At 35.9% G+C, this 19,765-nt stretch overlaps 1 protein-coding gene across 1 annotated transcript in view; it reads right to left on the bottom strand.

Annotated features, from left to right (window-relative positions):
- The window catches only part of gna13b (guanine nucleotide binding protein (G protein), alpha 13b), a 48,975-nt gene that overhangs the window by 19,222 nt on the left and 9,988 nt on the right, over window positions 1–19,765 (bottom strand). Inside the window, exon 2 of the mRNA XM_052140012.1 lies at window positions 15,359–15,582. Coding sequence (XP_051995972.1) covers window positions 15,359–15,582 — 224 coding nt within the window. The remainder of the gene's footprint in view (window positions 1–15,358; window positions 15,583–19,765) is intronic.

The raw sequence follows: 19,765 nt of genomic DNA, 5'->3' as shown, positions 1-19,765 counted from the left end.
GGATTTGTGTAACTACAACAATTAGGCACACTGACAGCAGGAAGGAGTTGTATTCTGCTTCCTTTTTGGCATGATGCTCATCATTCTCAGTAGATCATTAAACTGTAGAGCAAAGGTCAGTGCAAGCCCAATCAGATGTACAGCCTACAAAGCTGGAGCATACTAGTGCTGGGCAATCAAAGATTCTTGATAAGTGTGTAGTTGACATGAAATACTTTTGGGAAGTTGACGTGACCTGCAGTGACATTCTATAATCTAAAACTATTTTAAAAATCATTTTGATAATTATTTTATGATTATTTGGCATGCAACTTGTCACAAATGTATATTAAAAAATGTGTCCAATAATTGTGGACCAATAAATTGAACTAATGAAGACAAAAGGTATCTTGATGTTGATTTAAAAAAATAAAAAATAATAATCCATAGAGTGTTGTGCGTCAACTGGGCTACCCATATTCGTGATGATTTTGCTTGAGATATATATAATCCAGCAACAACATACAAATCCCTGTTAAGCATTTTTCATGTATTAAAATGATAGCTACAAGTAGCTACATATTGCTGTTTACTACTATCCATTGTTATCAATGTATTCATTAAGTGAAAAACAGTATGGAAAACATGCCTTGAATATTTTAAGATAAACTTTACTGTATTTCACTCCTTGCATTAATAATTTGTTTGGTTGAAATGGTGTTTCCTCCATCTGATCGAAAAAACAAAAAAAAACTAATTGTTTACACTTTCAAGTAATTTCAAAGCAAATACATAAATCAAATTATATATGTATATTGTCTAAAGGCTGTAAAATATTTAATATAAATATTATATAATTTGTTTTCGTTACATCAACCAGCCCTACTGTCCCAAGTCTTGTTTATTTCCTACTCAAACCCCCTTTTAAATCATGAGAATGTATGGGTAGCTGAGATTTAAGAAATACACACAGGTCTTTTGAGGTGGTTTCAGAAGAGAGATTATGTCATAAGAAAACCCCTGGTAACCTTCCTCCAGCTGGGCATAAAGCCCTAGCCACACTGTGCTGTTCATCTTCAATGGAGGGTGTGGGCACGCAGGAACAACATGCACAGAGCAGGATATCAGTTTCTGAGCAACATGTAAAGAGGAAATCCTGTTAGCTCAGCAGCAACTGAAGTGGAGTCCCACTGAGCAATGCACGTGTTAGTGGTGACTGCTGCTAAAAAATTGGTTTTCTGTAGAGGCACCTCTCTAAATCCATGTTAAAACGTGTATGACTTTCTTCTGTTGAATACAAAAGGGGATGTTAGGCACAGTGTTAGCGTCAGTCACCATTCACATACATTACAAAGCTGTACTCTGCCTAACATCTTATGTGCCTCCTGGAAGAAAGGTTCGAAACATGAGGGTGAGTAAATTATGACAGATTTGGGTGAGTTATCCCTTTTGATTAAAAAGTGATTAAAAAGAATACTCACTCGTAGTTTAAAAAATAAAATTAAGTTTTAAATAAAAGGTTCCCCACATTGGATTACTTAAATGTCAGATTTTGAAGATAACTTGTTTAACCTAATTATTATCATAAATTAATTATGAGCAAGAGTGAGGGTAAATTAAATATATCCTTCACTGCAGCAGTGCAGGAGGGCCATCGTTTTAATCACAGATCAACATTCCTTCACGGATCATTCAATCCTTCTACCAGAGCCTGGTAATCTCAGGCTAGGATGGAGGAAAGGCGGAAGACAGGCATGTCTCAGATGCCAGGCCTGTCAGCTACCACAGAGCTCACTCACTGAGTCAAATGTACTACATGGAAACATTCTAACATGCCTACCTACTAGGGATGCACCGAAATTTCGGCCGCCAAAAATTTTCGGCCGAAAATGGCACTTTCGGTTTTCGGCCGAAAGAGAAAAAAGGCCGAAAATATGAGCCGAAAATATATACCTCCTCGCCCCGCCCCTCAGTGCTCAGATTTCAATCTGGATCGATCTAGCCCTTATCACAGCGCTACCAAACAAAGGCTGATCATGTCAGCGGTGTGGAAATTCTTCAAAGTTTCTGATAAGGACATCAAATTTGCGATCTGCAGTGTTTGTTCAGCAGAACTTTCAAGATATATATATATATATATACAGAGTACAGCAAGAGATTCTTCAGGAAAATGTCACAACTAGCGCTGCTACACCACAACTTGAGACGTATCTAGCGGAACTACGCCAGAAGCGACAATCCCCTTGACTACGGTCGCATAAACAAAGACCGCTTTCCTTTGCTTGCGCGGATTGCACACAGGTATTTATCTGCCCAAGCACCAGCACAGAGAGTGAGAGACTGTTCAGTGCAGCGTCTCATGTTCTTGATGAGCTTTCTGACAGGAGTGACTGTCAGAACGTTTAGCAACTTTTGTTCTTGAAGAGAAACCTGTCACTTGTACTTAAATAGAAAGCGGTCCAATATGATGTGAATAGTAATTACATTACACTTGTTCTTCACTTGAGGATATATCTGTCGTTTACAGTTGAGGTTGGATTTAGTTCAATTACTGCTGTTTTGCACAATACTTTTCACTTAAAGTGTACGTTTACATAAACAGAATAGAGCACTGATCTATATAAATATATATTATATATATATATATATATATATATATATATATATATATATATATATATATATATATATATATTTTAGATCAGTGGAATAGAGGCCATCTGCCATTCTGTGCTCTGCCTTTTGTTTGAATTAAAATTACTGTTGCATATTTAAACTTTTTGAAAGATGTTAGCTAAGATCATTACTTGACTGTTGTTTTGCATAAATAGTTTTCTAAAACTCTACATTATTTGGATAATTGTTAAATTGAAAATTGTTTTTACAGAACTGAATGAAGAATAATATTTAATATAGTTTTAATATATTTTTGGTCCAATTTTGGTGTTTTACTTTCAATAAAAGTGTGATTTATTTTATTGGTTTGTAGTTTTTCAATTCAGATTAATTAAATTCATGAAATTAATGAAAAAGTATAAAATTAATACAATTATACACAACATTTGTTTTTTTTTTTAAATAGGTAAAAATTTCGGTTTCGGTTTTCGGCCAAGTGCATCCTGGATTTTCGGTTTTGGCCCAGAATTTTCATTTCGGTGCATCCCTACTACCTACCCTAAAGTGTCCAAGCCCTCCCTGTATGGGCCCAGCTTGTGCCCCGACTTAAAAGGTTGTATTAAATGTGCTAGCTAACAATAAAGACAAAATCATCTTTTAAAAATACCCTTTTCACTGAATTAAAGTGAAATTGTGAAAAAAGTGAAACTGTGCTGCTCTCACGCATCAGAGTTCCAAATGATCTCGTTACATTAAATGGGATCAAATGACCATTAGACAACAAAAATGTTTGTCGACAATTTGTTTTGTCAACGATGTCGATAACAAAAATGAATAATTTCTGCCCTACAATGTCGTGTCCAATAACCGATATGCATAATAGATTTTTAAATTACCATTTCATTTCTGCTTTTGAACACAATGATAAATCATTCATCACTAATCAGATGAACAGTCTTTGTTTGTCCAGTGTTCTGTAAATACATTTTCCCTTTTTTAAGGTCTTCGACTTTTTATCTACGACAGTGTGTCTTTTACTACGTTATTTTGATTTGGGCTTTGACTATCTATATTGGTAAACCGATATTAGGCCCCATTTACACCTGGTATTAAGGTCAGGCAAGACATCTCCATTTACAACTCTCTACAGACACTTTGGGGAGAGAATCGCCAATGGCTAGTAAATTTGTTTTTACTCACCAGACATTTGACGAGGTAAGCGTATTGCAACTGAAAAAGATATTAAGAAAACCAGGAAGTCCACATATGTATAGTATTCACTCGGGATGCACCGATCTGATACCTGGATCGGTATCGGAGCAAGCTTTTAGATGGATAAGTTAACGGTCCGACGAGCCGTTCATAGGACTCGTGCATTTTATTCAAAGCCACTTGAAGATGTGCAATAGCCCTGTGAATCACAAAAGGCTGTGTTTAATAAGTAAATATATCAAATAAATAAATTATAAAATAAATTAAATAAATTAATAATTATGCAAGAGTGTTAGGCCTACGACATTTTCCCATGAACCATTGTAGCTCTATCTGGTGTTTCGTTTATTTTGAATAGGCCTACTGAAACGATGGCAGTCACTCTCGTCCCAAAACCTAATGTCACGTCGCCAGTTTGGGAACATTTCGGCTTTCAACCCAATGAAAAGTGCGAGCCAGCGAATTTAGATGAGCCGATATGCAAAATTTGCGGCAAAAAGGTGCCTGTGACACACGGCAATACATCTAATTTGAGGTGTCATCTCGCTAACTGTCATCCAGCCATTAATGCACAGCTGGCCCCTCAAGCATCAGGTCGCGGAGCAACATCAAAAAGAACAGCTGAGACCGGTACCAGCCGACAGTTAGGAGTAGCTGAAGCCTTTGGGAAATCTGTAAAATACAGCCGTGAAAGTAACAGGCATAAATGCCTTACAGCCGCTGTTACCCAGTATCTAGTTCAGGAGATGGTTCCATTCAACACTGTGAAGAAACCTGCATTCAAGTCAATGATTCAAAAATTTGACAAGCAGTACGAGTTGCCGGGCAAAACCTACTTTTCAGAAACTGCTGTGCCAAAAATGTACTGCACGGTAAAGACATCGATTAAAAGCGAGCTTATGAATGTCGACTACTTTTCTGCCACAACCGATATGTGGTCAATTGTCAATATGACTCCTTATATGAGTCTAACGGTTCATTATCTCAGCATAGAATGGATTCTGAAATCATGTTGCCTCGAAACAGTGTTCATGCCCGAAAACCACACGTCCGACAATATTTCGGATGCTCTCCAGCACACATTTGAAGAGTGGTCCCTGGATGAGAAGAAGCTGGCCTGTATCACTACAGACAATGGGGCCAACATAGTTGCAGCAGTCAAAAAGTTGAACTGGCCGTGGCTGAACTGCTTTGGTCACAATTTACATTTGGCAGTTACAACGCAATGGCAAGCGTCAAAGACCGCACAGCCCGAGCAATGGGCCTGTGTCACACACTGGTTAGTACATTTTCTCAAAGCTGGTTGAAGAGAAGAGATCTAGCGAAAGCACAAACTGAACTTCAAATTCCTCAGCATGGCCATACTGGTAAGTTATCAAATTTAAACTATTTGCTAACTTATTGATCATGTTATTAGCCAATAAATAAAAATGAAATTATACAAATTGAACAAAATAGCCTACTGTTACAATACTTGTCTGTTGCTGGATTTAATGTATTTTTCATTTAAAATAAAATATTTTGAAACGAAAATTATTTCAAAAGGTAAGATATATTGAAGAAAAAAACATATTTAGGTTAACTTCAGCTCGATTTAACATCCATAAAATGTTTGTGCACATTTATTCTAATTAATATGCATTATTTTGCAGTCAGGATATTTTAAATGTATTTTTTGTTTAGTAAAAATAGCCTATATTGAAACGAATAAATAATTTAAAATGTAGCCTAGTCTATAATTTATATTGGGAGGCTAATTACTAGATGATGTCCTTGGCTAATTTCTATTCAATGATTTAACGGCCAATACTCTGTTCAGGACTGCGCTACGAGATGGGGCACCAAACAGAAAATGGTGGAAAGGGTTTTAGAGCAAATCCCGGCTATCAGAAGAGTTTTGGATGACCGGAGACATCAACATCTAAATCCAAGCTGGCAGGACATCGCTGTCCTTGAGTCCGTGAACGCAGCACTGAAACCCGCGACTGAATTTACGGATCTGCTGTCTGGCGAGAGCTACGTTACAGTGTCTTCAGTCAAACCCGTCCTGAAACTCCTGACAGAAGATATGCTTAAACCATCATCCGAGGATACCACCTTACCATCGGATATAAAGCACAAAATGTGTGGTGTTCTACATGGGAAGTATGAACCAGCTGCCTTACAAAAACTTTTGGCAAAGGCGTGTTGTTTAGATCCTCGATATAGGGGGGATCATATCAATGACACGGAGACAAAATCCGCGACTCATCGAAGAGATGGTGGGAGTGGAGGACGAAGAGACCGCTGCCCGCAGCGCCAGAGGTTGGAGACGAAGGGCAAGCGGTAGTGCCACCTGCAGCAAAGAAAAGACTATTGGAGACCTGCTGAAGTCACGGACAACCTCCGCGTCAGCGCCCATACCCAAGAGAGCGCGAGCAGATAACGAGCTCACGCGCTATCTGCATGAGGAGTGCATCGACTCCAACGCGAATCCACTGTCCTGGTGGCACGATAATCAGTCTAGATTTCCGCTGCTCTCCAAAGTCGCGCGCAAATACATGTGTATTTGTGCAACGAGCACACCGTCGGAAAGGGTTTTCAGTGCCGCGGGGAATATTGTTACCCCCAAGTGATCCTCCCTGAAACCACATAAGGTTAATATGTTGGTTTTCCTAGCGCGAAACAAGGACATGATAACCCAGATCTAAATCGCATTCGTTAAGGCTTAAGTTTATTCTCTGTATTTTCACTTAGGCCTACACATTGTTTTCATGTGATAGCCTACTTTTAGAATTCTTTCGTTTTCAAATTAGAAAAAGGCATTTTCTTATTAGGCTACTTGTTTTCATGTAATACTTTAGAACTCTTTGATTTCTTTCATTTTTTTAATTGGAAAAGGCATGTTCTTGTTGCTGTTTGGCATTTAACAATAAACAGAAATGTTTTAAAACGTGTCTTTCTGTCAGTTACAAAGCAACAATATATACTACATAACTCAACAATAGCGCTTTGTATGCAGTAAAATCAGGATAAATTAGGTTTGTTAAAAATAATAATAATAAAAAAAAGGCGGTAATACCACATATCGCGCTATTGAGCCACCCATAATAACCGCAAGGGAAATTTCTTAACCGCGACAGCCCTAATTATGCAACACTGAAGACTGCAGTAATGATGCTGAAAATTTAGCTTTGATCACAAATTGCATTTTACAATATATTCAAATAGAAAACGGTTCTTTTAAATTGTAAAAATAGTTCACAATATCACTGTTTTTACTGTATTTTGGCTCAAATAAATGCAGTCTTGGTGAGCAGAAGAGACTTCTTTTAAACGGTAATGTAGGTCTAAAATTAAGTAAAGTCTTTATGTAAAGAAAATGTATAGTCAGATTACTTCTTTTAACTTAAAACTTGATTTTGATCATTAAGTCTCCTCACAGTCATTCTCTTTCTGTCACATTCCTCATTGATAGGCCGAGGGGAGGGGTCTTTGTGTCCTCAGGCCTTCAAGCCTCCTCGCATATGACCTTTCTAACACAAAGTGTCTTACCAAATTTAAATGACTATATTGTTTTGTATGAATGAATGATCAGGATGTTTTCACATAATTTTGTAGCAAAAACTTTAGACTACAAGATCCAGTTCTCGTGTATTTGTTTAGAATGTGTTATATGGCTTATATTTTATTTATTTTTTTAAAACCATGCATAAAAGTTATTTTCTCAAAAATACAAACATGTACACCGATGTTGCTCACATATTATTGTAGCCCAGTTTGTGCTGAATACAGTGTTATCAGGCTTTAGCCATTAATGTGTTTTTAAGCAACTGAAAAAAGCAGAAATGTCAAGGCATATCAAAACTTCTCCAGGGCCCAAAACACCCTCAGACCCCAGAGAGTTAAAGGTGCACGATTGAGAAATATTACTATATATTACTATTATAATATATTATTGTTATCATTTGTTTACAAATGATAATATTTAAGTTGAATGTTTCCAAAAAATAACTGTGTGAATGAAAATTGGACTGATGTCTTACAACTAAATTGAACAAAAAAAGAGATCTGAATCATATAAAGTCGAAGGTTGAAAATTGGACTGATGTCTTACAACTAAATTGAACAAAAAAAGAGATCTGAATCATATAAAGTCGAAGGTTGAAAAAATGATTGCAAAAAAATAAATGGCTTCTTTTATTCTGATGATTTATACTGATATTACTGTAAGTTTTGCTGCTAAATTATCCAGTATACTAGTTAAAAATAAAGTTTTGTTAATAAGTAATACATTTATATTGAAATAATGTGTAGTTATAGGTTTGTGTTTCTTTACATATTAAAGAGTACACCCAATTAGATCCACACAAAAAATTGAAAGATATTCTAAACCGATTATGCAAAAAACAATACTGTATCGGATCGGGAGATACTGAGATTTCCGATATCGGAAGAGAAAAAGTGGTATCGGTGCATCCCTAGTATTCACACACATGATTCACGTGCTATAGTATGTAAATTGTGCTATATATTTTATTTCTTTTTTTTACAAATGTAACATTCTATCAATTTATATGATGTCATGAAATTGCATTTATAATAATGATACAATTCGGAGCATAATTGAAATTTCATAAACATTTTAACACAAAATATTCAAAAGTAATGATATAAATATTCAATAATGATGTAGAATTCCACATCTAGCATTAAGGTTTTACTAAACTGCTAAAAAAAATTAAGGGAACACTTAACTCACACATCGGATCTAGATGAACAAAATATATTGAAGATCAAAATCTTTACTGTACATTGTGTAATTCATTGAGAACAAAATGACGTAATAACGGTCAATGGAAACCAAAATCACCAACCGCTTGAGGACTGGATTCAAACTCACACCAAAAAGTAAACGATTGAAATCACAGGATGTTCCATCACGGCAACTCATAATGTGACTCCGTAGTGTGTATGGCCCCCACGTGCCTGTATGGACTCCAGACAACATCTGGGCATGCTCCTGATGAGATGGCAGATGGTGTCCTGGGGGATCTCCTCCCAGACCTGGATCAGGGCATCAGTGAGCTAATGGATAGTCTGTGGCTTAGCGTCGGGCGAAACGATACATAACGTCCCAAAGGTTCTCAATTGGATTCAGGTCTGGAGAACGTGAGGGCCAATCAATGCCTTTGTCATCCAGAAACTGCCTACACACTCTGGCCACATGAGGCCAGGCATTGTCCTGCACCAGGAGGAACCCAGGGCCCACAGTGTAATGTCTGATGATGGGTCTGAGGATTTCATACCTAGCACGTGGAGGTTTGTGTGACCCTCCATGGATATGTCTCCCCAGACCATCACTGGCCCACAGCCAAACCAGCCATGCTGGATGATGTTGCAGGCAGCATAACGTTCACCAAACTAATAACATGCCACTAAGAACAGATATAACGGTTTAACCTTAAATAATGGCACCGCGCCTTCACGCGTTTGCTTAATAATTAGTGATTTGTATTGCAACAAAACGCCAAAGGTGGTAAACAAATCATAAATACTAATGATTCCTCACAGGAGAAATTTTGGAGCAAGTAATAGACAACGTTCTTATTTTTGATTGCATCTCGGCTGTGTGTGATTCCCTTATGGATTTTACTGCTTGCCAGTATGTCAAAATGACCTTTGATATTGACAAAATAACTACTCAACTGTTATCAATACAAATACATTTTAGCAATTGACAATTAATGTATTTTACTGTGTGGGGCATAAACATAAATGCAGAATAGAACTTGCGTGTGGCTAAGGGCACTTATATATATATATTTTAAGTACTGCCCTGAAGATTCTATTTGACAACATATCCTCACATATATTCCACTAGTGTTGTCACGGTACCAAAATTTCAGTAGTCGGTACCAATTCCAGTGAAAATCAAAGCAAAACACAAAAACAGGTTACGGAACAACACTCTTTTATTAACAAAGTTAACAAAACATTAGCAGCAGAACTAAGAACAAAAATATGCCACTGAACAACAGTTTAAGTTAAATATATTATTTTTGGATTATAACAAAACTGTACAATGTATGCTTGAAGCAAATTTTATATAATTGTTCAAAAAAAAAAGTTATTTACAAGTACAAAAAAAAACAAGCATACAATAGAATGAATAAAAACAATCTCCAAACTAAAGTGCAAAGTGCTCTCATATTAATAAAGCTGCATATTGCCATTTTTCTTCACGATAAGAAATGCACAGGGACATATATATAGATATTATGATTAAATAAAATCTGACCCATTTCGAGCAAAATGTCTCACAGCAGGGTGCAGTTTCCATCTCTCCCCCTTAGATCAGGACATTCGCACGACTCATAGAAGAGGCACCGACCACACAGAGAAATGCCAGTTTCTGAGTTTATAGTTATTACATGAGCTGCTTCTGTATTATTTGAACTTTAATTAAACTATAACGCATAACTGAATTTAAGATATAACGCCGGGATTTTTCCTTTAAAGAGCTCCACCTCCACTTATTCCACAATGAGAGTGCTTCTGAATTTCCTTTTTTTTTTTTTTTTTACAATTTCCTAATACTTTGGGATCTACATAAGATGAAGCTGTGAAAGTTTAGAGTGCATCTGGACTGTGATCTGTGTAATTCTTCTCCTCCGTCAGGCGCGAACTGCAGTGCTGCTCTCACGAGTCATCATTACAGTTTAATGTGATTTCATGTTACGTTAAATGATATCAAACAACTATTCAACGTTATCAATAATGTCGACTAATGTAGCCTTTTTTTTATCCATATGTTGTCAAATTGCATGTGTAAATATGAAATGCCTGATCATGTCAGGTAATTGAACAGAACAGAAATTGTAACCTAAAATTCTAAATACAACCCCACATCTCAACATTTAAGTGCTTGTAATTCTCTGGCGCTGGCATTGATGTCCTGAGGCGAATCATGAACGCAGCTTCACGACTGCTTTAAGAAAGTGGATAGCTACAGTCTAACGGCAGATTAATATTGTGGAGGATGAGAGTTAAAAGATTTAATGCGCATTGCAATGAATATGCAACCGAAGTTGGGACTAGTTCTTTCAATTAGTCAACCTCCCAGTTAGACTTTAGGAAACTTTTAATGTTACTTGAATTGGTGCTATCTTTATACTGTGAAAGGCTTCCTTTTGAAAATGTTAATACAGCATTATATTGTTAAAAATTATTTTGTATTACTTCCTAAGATGGAAATAAATGCATTTTGACAATAAAAGAGGTTTATATAGTGTCAAATTTCAGCACTTTCAAAAATGCAATTAATCGTGATAAACTACAGAAAATTGTGCGATTAATCACAATTAAAGATTTTTATGGACGGTCAGCACAATTTTTTTGTGAATCGATCACAAAACCTTGACATTTGTGCTTTTTTCAGCTGCTTAAAAACACATTAATGGCTAAAGTCTGATAACACTGTATTCAGCAAAAACTGGGCTAAAATAATATGTGAGCAACATGTGTGTTTACATTTTTGAGAAAATAATGTTTATGAATGGTTTTTGAAAAAACAAAAAATGTAAGTCACTGTAATAAGGCCATATAACACATTAAACATTTGTTCACAAGACTTTTGAGAACTGGATCTCGTAGCCTCGAGGCTACAAAATTTGCTACAAAATGATGTGAAAACCATCATGATCACTCATTCATACAAAACAATATAGTAATTAAACTTTTCTAAGACACTTTTAGAAAGGCCATATGCAAGGAGCATATGATATGAATGATCATAAATATTGATGTGAATCACACCTTAGGAGACAAAGAACCCTCCCCTGAGAACAGAATAAATTGTAATATCTGATATAGTGCATTTACACAATATATACATTTTTTTTTAGGATTCTTTGATGAATAGAAGCTTTTGTAACATAAATGTCTTTACTGACACTTTTGATCAATAAAATGCATCCTTGCTGAATAAAAGTACTAATTTCTTTCCGAAATAAAATAAAATATCTTACTGACCCCAAACCTTTGAACGGTAGTTTATAAAGTAACAAAAGCTTTCTATTTCAGACAAATGTTATTTTGAACTTTCTATTCATCAAAGAATCCTGAAAAAAACAGTACACAACTGTTTTAAACATTGATAATAATAATAATAAAAGTTTCTTGAGCAGCAAATCAGCATATTAGAATGATTTCTGAAGGATCATGTGACACTGAAGACTGAATTAATCATGCTGAAAATTCAGCTTCACGTCACAGGAATAAATTGCATTAAAAACACATTAGGGATAATGAGTCTATATAATATATTAGTTTCACCTTTTAAGTTGAATTACTGAAATTAATGAACTTTTGCACGATATTCTAATTTTTCGAGTTTCACCTGTATGTATATATATATATATATATATATATATATATATATATAAATAAACTTGCCTCGGGGGTGTTTACCATTTGCATTGATCGCCTCAACACATGAATAGTAACCTCTACGCGTGGGTGTGATCACATTAGGGATAATTAGCTGATCTAGGAGAAACTGTACATCGCTTGGTTTCATACAGATTACATTGCAGGAGAATATTTTTTTATTAGATTTCTTTGGTTTAAAAGTAGACATTTTAAGCTTTCTTTAGACATATGTTTCATGTTTGTGTGATAAGTATTCGCATAGTTACAGTTCATTTTTGTGAAGTTTTTCAGAAATATGCTCGCAGAGACCGTGACGGCTGAAAGTGCACACTACTTATTTTCTTTATCTTACAAAAGCACAAGGTTTTGTTGTTATTGTGAGTGTACACAAATAAAAGTACACTCTTTATGGTTTCTAATGATGTCTTCCACTTATTTGTATGCCCAAAAATGATGGAGTATTTTAAGTTGTTTCCGCTGTCAAGCAGGACGCGCCAGCGCTCTAAAAACAGTCTTAAATCATTGCTAACCGATTACGAGAAAAATTACAATATAGTTTAAGAATTAATGGTAATATCGGTCTCACTGCAATTCATAAACTGCTAGCAAACCGAGTGATGATTCACCAAACAAAATTTGACAGTTATAAAATGCTCGCCCTCTTTTCAGTGCAAAAAATATTTTGGTGTCCCCTTCAAAAATTGCTCTTGAGAATTGTTATGTTTATTGTCCCCCCCCAACATTTTGATGAAATTTTCGCCCCTGGTAGTTAGAGCTGTACAGACTAAAGCAGTGGATTAGGATTATGCAATGCCTAGAAATGAGGAGTGGTGGAGCAAAGAGGTCTAAAAAGGGTGGTGGCCAAAAGCAAAGGGATCTTGACTGCTAGAATCTAGAACTTTTTTTGTTGCAAGTCGAGTGCCTAGCATAAACTCCAGAGGCTGAAGAGGCATGGTTGTGAAAGCAGGAAGCCTGATAATGTTTTGCACTCGACACACGTGGTTTGTGGATTACAGGGCACAAAAGTGTTTTGTTTTGTTGCCTTTACTCACACAAGCTGTGCAAGCCAGAATACAAATCACTGGAGCCTGGTAGAGCAGAGGGAATAGCCCGCATTAATAGGCAAGTTTTACATAAACCTCTATCCTCAACAGTCAAATTTGCTTTCCACTAAACATCTGCAAAGTGAAAATGGAGATTCCTGAGCTGCGTGAAGCACAGATCTTCCATGTTTTCAGCTCCATAAATCTGGGCAGCAGTAAAAACTGCTTGGTGTCTTGTTTCTTGACCTAACCAGCATGCATCTGCTGCTCTGCACAAGTTCCAACTGGCCCATGCTGAGAGGATCACTAGAGATGGGCAAAGACCACTTTTATCTCCCAGCTAAAACAGCAACTCTCTGTGCACAGTTCCAGTGAAGGTCAATATGGAAGTTAAATTCATAACTCGCACAGGGAAATAAAATGTGCACAGGAAAACAAAATGTTATGTTCCTAGTGTTATACTCCAAGAATTACCAACATAATGCTCTCTCATTGACATTGCTCAAAAATTCACAGAAAACACAAGGATCAAGCTGTGCATGCAACATCCTGTTATTAAACTTTACAAATACTGAACATAAAAGTTGATTAATTAGTGTCAAGACTTTGCGAAATCCACACATTTAAAAAATGGGGAAGTAAAGCATTAGGAACTGAGAACATTTAGAGAAGTCTGAAGTTGTGTGTTAAGATGTCACTTGCTTAGGTCAGGACCTAATCAGGAATCTTTTTTGATTTATTGGGGAAACCAAAATTAATCCCCCAAAATAAATAATTAAATAAAAAGACACTATTAACACTAAACTAGCCAAGTAATATTAATAAAAAAAGGAAATAAAAATGTCTTCACTTTCTGTAGACTGGCTTTGATAAATTCTGTTGCAGCAGAAAACAGAATTTGAATAAAAAAAAATGTACAGCTTAAACAGCCAAGGCCTAAGAACAGCAGCAATGTGGTTTACACATCCTCTTAGATTATACACACAACATCTTGGCAAGTCAATCTGCAAAAATTTCAGTTAGGCCCAAAGGTCGGTTAAAGTATTTTTGGCCACCACAAGCAAAGACAAGAAAAATATAAGGAAAAAAAACATAGGCTATGCTAACAGGCCTAATGAATAGCATGAAATTGTTATTAAAAGACCTTTTTTTTTAAAAAAACCTGAACATAAAAATCAAAGGTTATCCTATATTATCATCTTAATTCATCGCTGTGCATTTTAAGGTTATTTATATAATCTTATTTTAAAATAAATAACTTTAATAAACCAGATCTGAAAAGACATTCTGTCTGACAAAACCAATGCCGCACAGGCAAGGAAAAATAACATTCATCAATAATATCATAGCCTGGCATGATGTACCCCCTGAAGTCCCGCCATTTTTCCAGCTGAATATCCAGTTTCACTCAGAAATACACATTATGGTGCATTCACATACAATGTGAAGAGAGCATTTCGTGTGGCGTGATTACATAAAGTCAATCCAAAGATGCAAATAGAAGTAAATTTGCTAATGGCAGGACTCGAACACACGAAATCGCTTCATTCGCGTATTCGAGCGAGTTGAAATTTTTCAAAGCCTATCAACATTGAGATTTCCGGATGTCACTGACGTAGTAGCAGAAGAAATCTGGAAAAATTTATGAAAACAATTTTGTAGTAGTGTGTGGGCACCCGGAATTGTATGACAACGTCATACATGTACAGAGACCAGACGAAAAAAGACAATCGCTTGGAGGAAAGTGAGCGAGGAAGTTGGACTACCCGGTAAGTTCTGAAAATATGCGCGTCTACTTTATTTCAGCTATTGGTTGTACTTTACCATGAACACCAAGTCGTAGAAACCCCTCCTACTGTCCTTTTCCGGAAGAGAAGGGGGAATATTCGCGGGTTTGCGTTACTCACGCAAAAGCGAGTTTAAACGCAAATTTATAATCCAGCTGTCAAACTCGTGTGAGCAAAGCGAGGTGAAAATTTTCTTCGCGTTGTATGTGAACGCACCATTACAAAAGCAAACGCAGTGTGAATGCTATTTCATACTGTCTGCAAAGATGAAGAAATACAGTTGAATCATAGTGGTAGGGGGAAACTCACCAGCTGAAATTCTCTGCGTCGGTCATATGCGTTCTGTATGCCACTGTCAGCCCAGAGAGCACTGATCAAAGGCAGGTACTGCAGGAAAACTTTGGACTCCACTGTCCCTTGTGACACCATGGTGCGTGTGTCAAAAGCCATCATGATGTCTCCATGTGCCTGGTTTGAAGGGTCTCCCCAGGGGATATGCAGTTTCTCTCTGGCATCCACAAGCACTCGAATACCTATGAAGGTAGCCATGGGAGAGAACCTAATGTAAATATAATGAAATCAAATCAACACTTAACAGGTTTCCCAAATTGTTAGTTTTGGCATGGTCGTGCCGACATGCACATACATACTTTACTGTCCACATGAAAGAGTCTGTAAGCATTTAACTTGCTTCTGTGAATCTGTTCAAGCCAATATAAACTAGGGCTGGACAAAAATTACATCTCAATATTTTTCAGCCTTTTGACGATATTTAAATTTAAAATTTAAAGGGATTTTTTAAATATATATCAGAGAATCCATCATTTTATCCAAACAGCCATTATAGTCAAGCAGATTCAATATTTTAAAGCCATTGAATACAAATCTAGTTAAAAATAATCAAGGTGTTTCCCAACTAAATGAACACAAGTGAGAATAAGATTTATTTGTTATATTCATATGCACTTTTAAACTTAGATTCATATACAATGATACATTGTAGCTTAATAAAAATCATTATTTACCTTCATATACATTTACTAAAGCATTTTTTGATAATGAACATGGTGTGCAAAAACTACTTATTAACCCAGATGCATTGCATAATGCTAAGTTATTCCTGTGGGACCCAGTCGTTTATTCTCATAATGTAATACAGAATTATCATTATTATAAGTAGGGATGCACCGATACCACCTTTTTCACTTCCGATCATATTCCGATCTCAGAAATCTCAGTATCGGCTGATACTGATCCTGAGCCGATACCAGTATTGTTTTTTGCATAATCGGTTTATAATATCTTTACATTATTGTGTGGATCTAATAATATATCTTTAATATATAAAGAAACACAAACCTCTAACTACACATTATTTCAATATAAATGTATAGCTTATTAAGAAAAACTTTATTGTTAACTAGTATACTGGATAATGTAGCAGCAAAACTAACAGTAATATCAGTATAAATCATCAGTTGAAAAGAAGCTGGTTTTTTTTTTTTGCAATTTTTTTTTTCAACTTTTGACTTTATATGATTCAAATCTCTTTTTTTTATATCAGATATCAGCTCAATTTTCATTCTCACAGTTATTTTTTGGAACCCTTTCAACATTTTCATCTTATTATTATTTGTAAACAAATGATAATAATAATAATAATAATATATTATAAAAGTAATATATTGTAATATATCTCAATCGTGCACCTTTAACTTTTAAATCCTCATGCTTTTATTTTGATATTCTACACTTTCCAGGAAGTCCTGTAAGTGTATCTGTTTGTAGGCAAGTTCACAGTAGTTTCATTCACTTCTTATTAAAAAAAAAAAAAAACAAAGCACCTCCAGTGTCATTCTAAATGCATATTATAAGTGAACCAAACTTTTGAGCATCTACATCAGAGATGTGGTTCGTGAGTAGCGCTCCAATATTGGCCTTGAGTGTGTGTGTGTGTGTGTGTGTGTGTGTGTGTGTGTGTAAACAGAGCAGCGCCATTTACTGACACGCTGGAGCTGCACATGCATTTTATAAATTTACTTATTAAACACAGCCTTTTGTGATTCACAGAGCTAATCGCACATCTTCAAGTGGCTTTGAATAAAAAAAGCTTTGGATCGGTGCATCCCTAATTTTAAGGATTAGACTTGTTTTATATAACGGCAATATATTTATTTCCTATTTTCTTCACCTTTAACTGGTTTTATTTTGAGACTGAAAGAAATTGCAGTGTATTTAAGAGTTTAGAACGATCTGCATCTGGTGAAACGCTGTCATCTCCTTTTCTTTAATACTGTGCCACCTTGATAGATTTGTATAATAACCTCTAGCTGTTTCTAATGTTTGGAATTGTGCAAATGCTGGAACCTGCAAGTATTTTTCTTTCACACTACATGTGATCCGCTCTAAAAGCGCTAAAAACACTAGCCCCGTGCATTCTGAAGCATACACCATATTTATTGGTCTTGAATTGCAGTCTTTTGCAGTTTAATAATCACATATGACTATATGGCCACTTTGTGCAATTAATCAAAATAACGTCATTCTTGAAATATCGTGAAATTAGTCTACTGATGCACCCTTTATAAAATATATTTTGCCATTTTATGTACAAGGCAGTGTATTGACAGTTTTCAAGTTAGACATGAGGCAAACCTAATATTGCTAACATTAGACCCTAACACATGTAAATATAAGCAGTACTTTTTACATCATTTACAAAGCTGAAGCCTAAAAGACGCGTTTAATGTATACAATTATTTACATAATTACAATAAAAGGCACAGGGCTAAGTCAAAGTTTGTATTGTAATTGTGCCATGGCGTTATTAGTTTATCCTTGTGGTAATACCAGTGCAATACATAAGAGCATGTACAGACTATTTAGCAGAGACAGGCTACTTCTATTAAAATGAATTTGAGAAATTGGAACACCCAACGGCAGCCAACGATCAGCAGATGTAGAAAGTCCCGCCTTAAAGATCAAGAACCAAATCACCTTTTACGTGGACATCACCTGTCAATCAACTTGAGAACTGGCATTAGCTACACAAGCAGGGAATTGTTTTTTTTTTGCAGAATCTGAGGTAAAGAGGCACAATTTATGATACCAGTGTTGTCAGGTTATACTGCTGATTTAAAATATATCCTTTGATCATAATCTTGACCAACTGTTTTGGAGATTTCAGTCTTTCCCCATTCAAGTAGATAGGAGCTACACTGTCATGACTGGAAATAGTCTCCCGAGAGCGTTCCAAACATGGCTGACAATGGACTGACTTGCTAGAAAGACTTTGTCATGTGTTGGGTGACACTTCCTACATATATTCTGACTGATGGTTTGAGCATCTATAGTGAAAACAGTAGTTGTCTCCAGTTCTATATATACAGATTATCAGCCTAGGGGAGTCCCATTGTGTGCTGGATTTCACACCTTGCCTTTTCTTTCCTGTCAAAACGGTCACCTCCAGCATCTATAGTAAAAGAAAAAACAAAAAAAAAAAACCTGCTAGACCCGTTTTCAGCTTTCCAGCTCACAATGACTTTTGTGACCTTTCAGATATTGTCTTTTGGCTGGATTGGTGGAAGAGGTTTGTAGTCTTGTTTTTCCTGCTAATTAGGCATAGGCATAATAATAACGGATGGTGTTACTGTTTAGGAAAAGGAGACCTGTTCTCTTCCATTTTGCATAATAAATATTCCATCACAGAGATTTACATTAACTATTTTGACTGAGCCACGTGCTGTTCACAGTCAATTCACATTTCCAGGTTCGGAACACTGATATAAAATATGCACCTTTTTCCTGATAGCAGAAGTGTTCCACAATTCATAACACGTGTTTTCATTTTCCAATCTCCAGTGTTTTCACTCGCATAGGTGCGTTTTTTGGGGGAAAAGAAAAGGTCCCATGGCAATCAGAATCACCATGGCGCCACCCAGTAGTTAGCCAGCAAAACAGTTGATAGCATGGTAACATTCCATAGTGGATAATGAGAAAACTTTGAAAATATTTTTGCCAACAAATTTCAACAATGTAGACCATTTTTATTTTTATAATGCTTGAATAACTAGCAATAATAAAATAAAAATATAAATGTGCACTAATAATCAAAACATTAAATTATTATTTTTTTTCTCTCGATTCGATTTCATTAGCTTACTCGATTAAAGAAATCCTTGATTACAAAATTGCTGAAACAACAAATCAAAAACAAGGCGAAAGTGACATGGTATTCGGACGAGGGTCCAAACGCTTTACGACAAGAGGTGTCAGCTGTGTGACAGCACTTAACTTTAGATTTGAAAAACAATGCAGGACCTGAAAAACCATAACATTACTTCAGAAATGCAACAGAATTCAAAAAGATGGCACAGTTAGGGCTGGCAATATGGCCAAAATTGTTAACACGATAATCTTTTTCATATTGTTCGATTTCGATATTTATCACGATATACATTTACACATTGCACTTTCTTTTTTTGAAAGTTGACGGAAGAAAAAAAAAGAAAAATTCTAAACAGTCAAAATAGTCCCTACAAAACTGCACAGGGGGTCCAGAGATGGCCAAAGCAGTGGGGTCTGCGGGATCTTTTACCAATTTTACCATCTTTTATCGTTTATCAATTGAAAATGAATGTTAAAAGATCATCTGTTTGCTCTGAAGCACAGTGACAGCAGTCCAGTATTTGTTGGAATATTTTTTACATTAAAATT

The sequence above is a fragment of the Xyrauchen texanus genome, chromosome 12, assembly GCF_025860055.1.
Source record: "Xyrauchen texanus isolate HMW12.3.18 chromosome 12, RBS_HiC_50CHRs, whole genome shotgun sequence".
Classification (NCBI taxonomy): Eukaryota; Metazoa; Chordata; class Actinopteri; order Cypriniformes; family Catostomidae; genus Xyrauchen; species Xyrauchen texanus.
The sequence above is the reverse complement of the archived record's forward strand: the minus strand, read 5'-3'. Positions and strand labels throughout refer to the sequence as shown.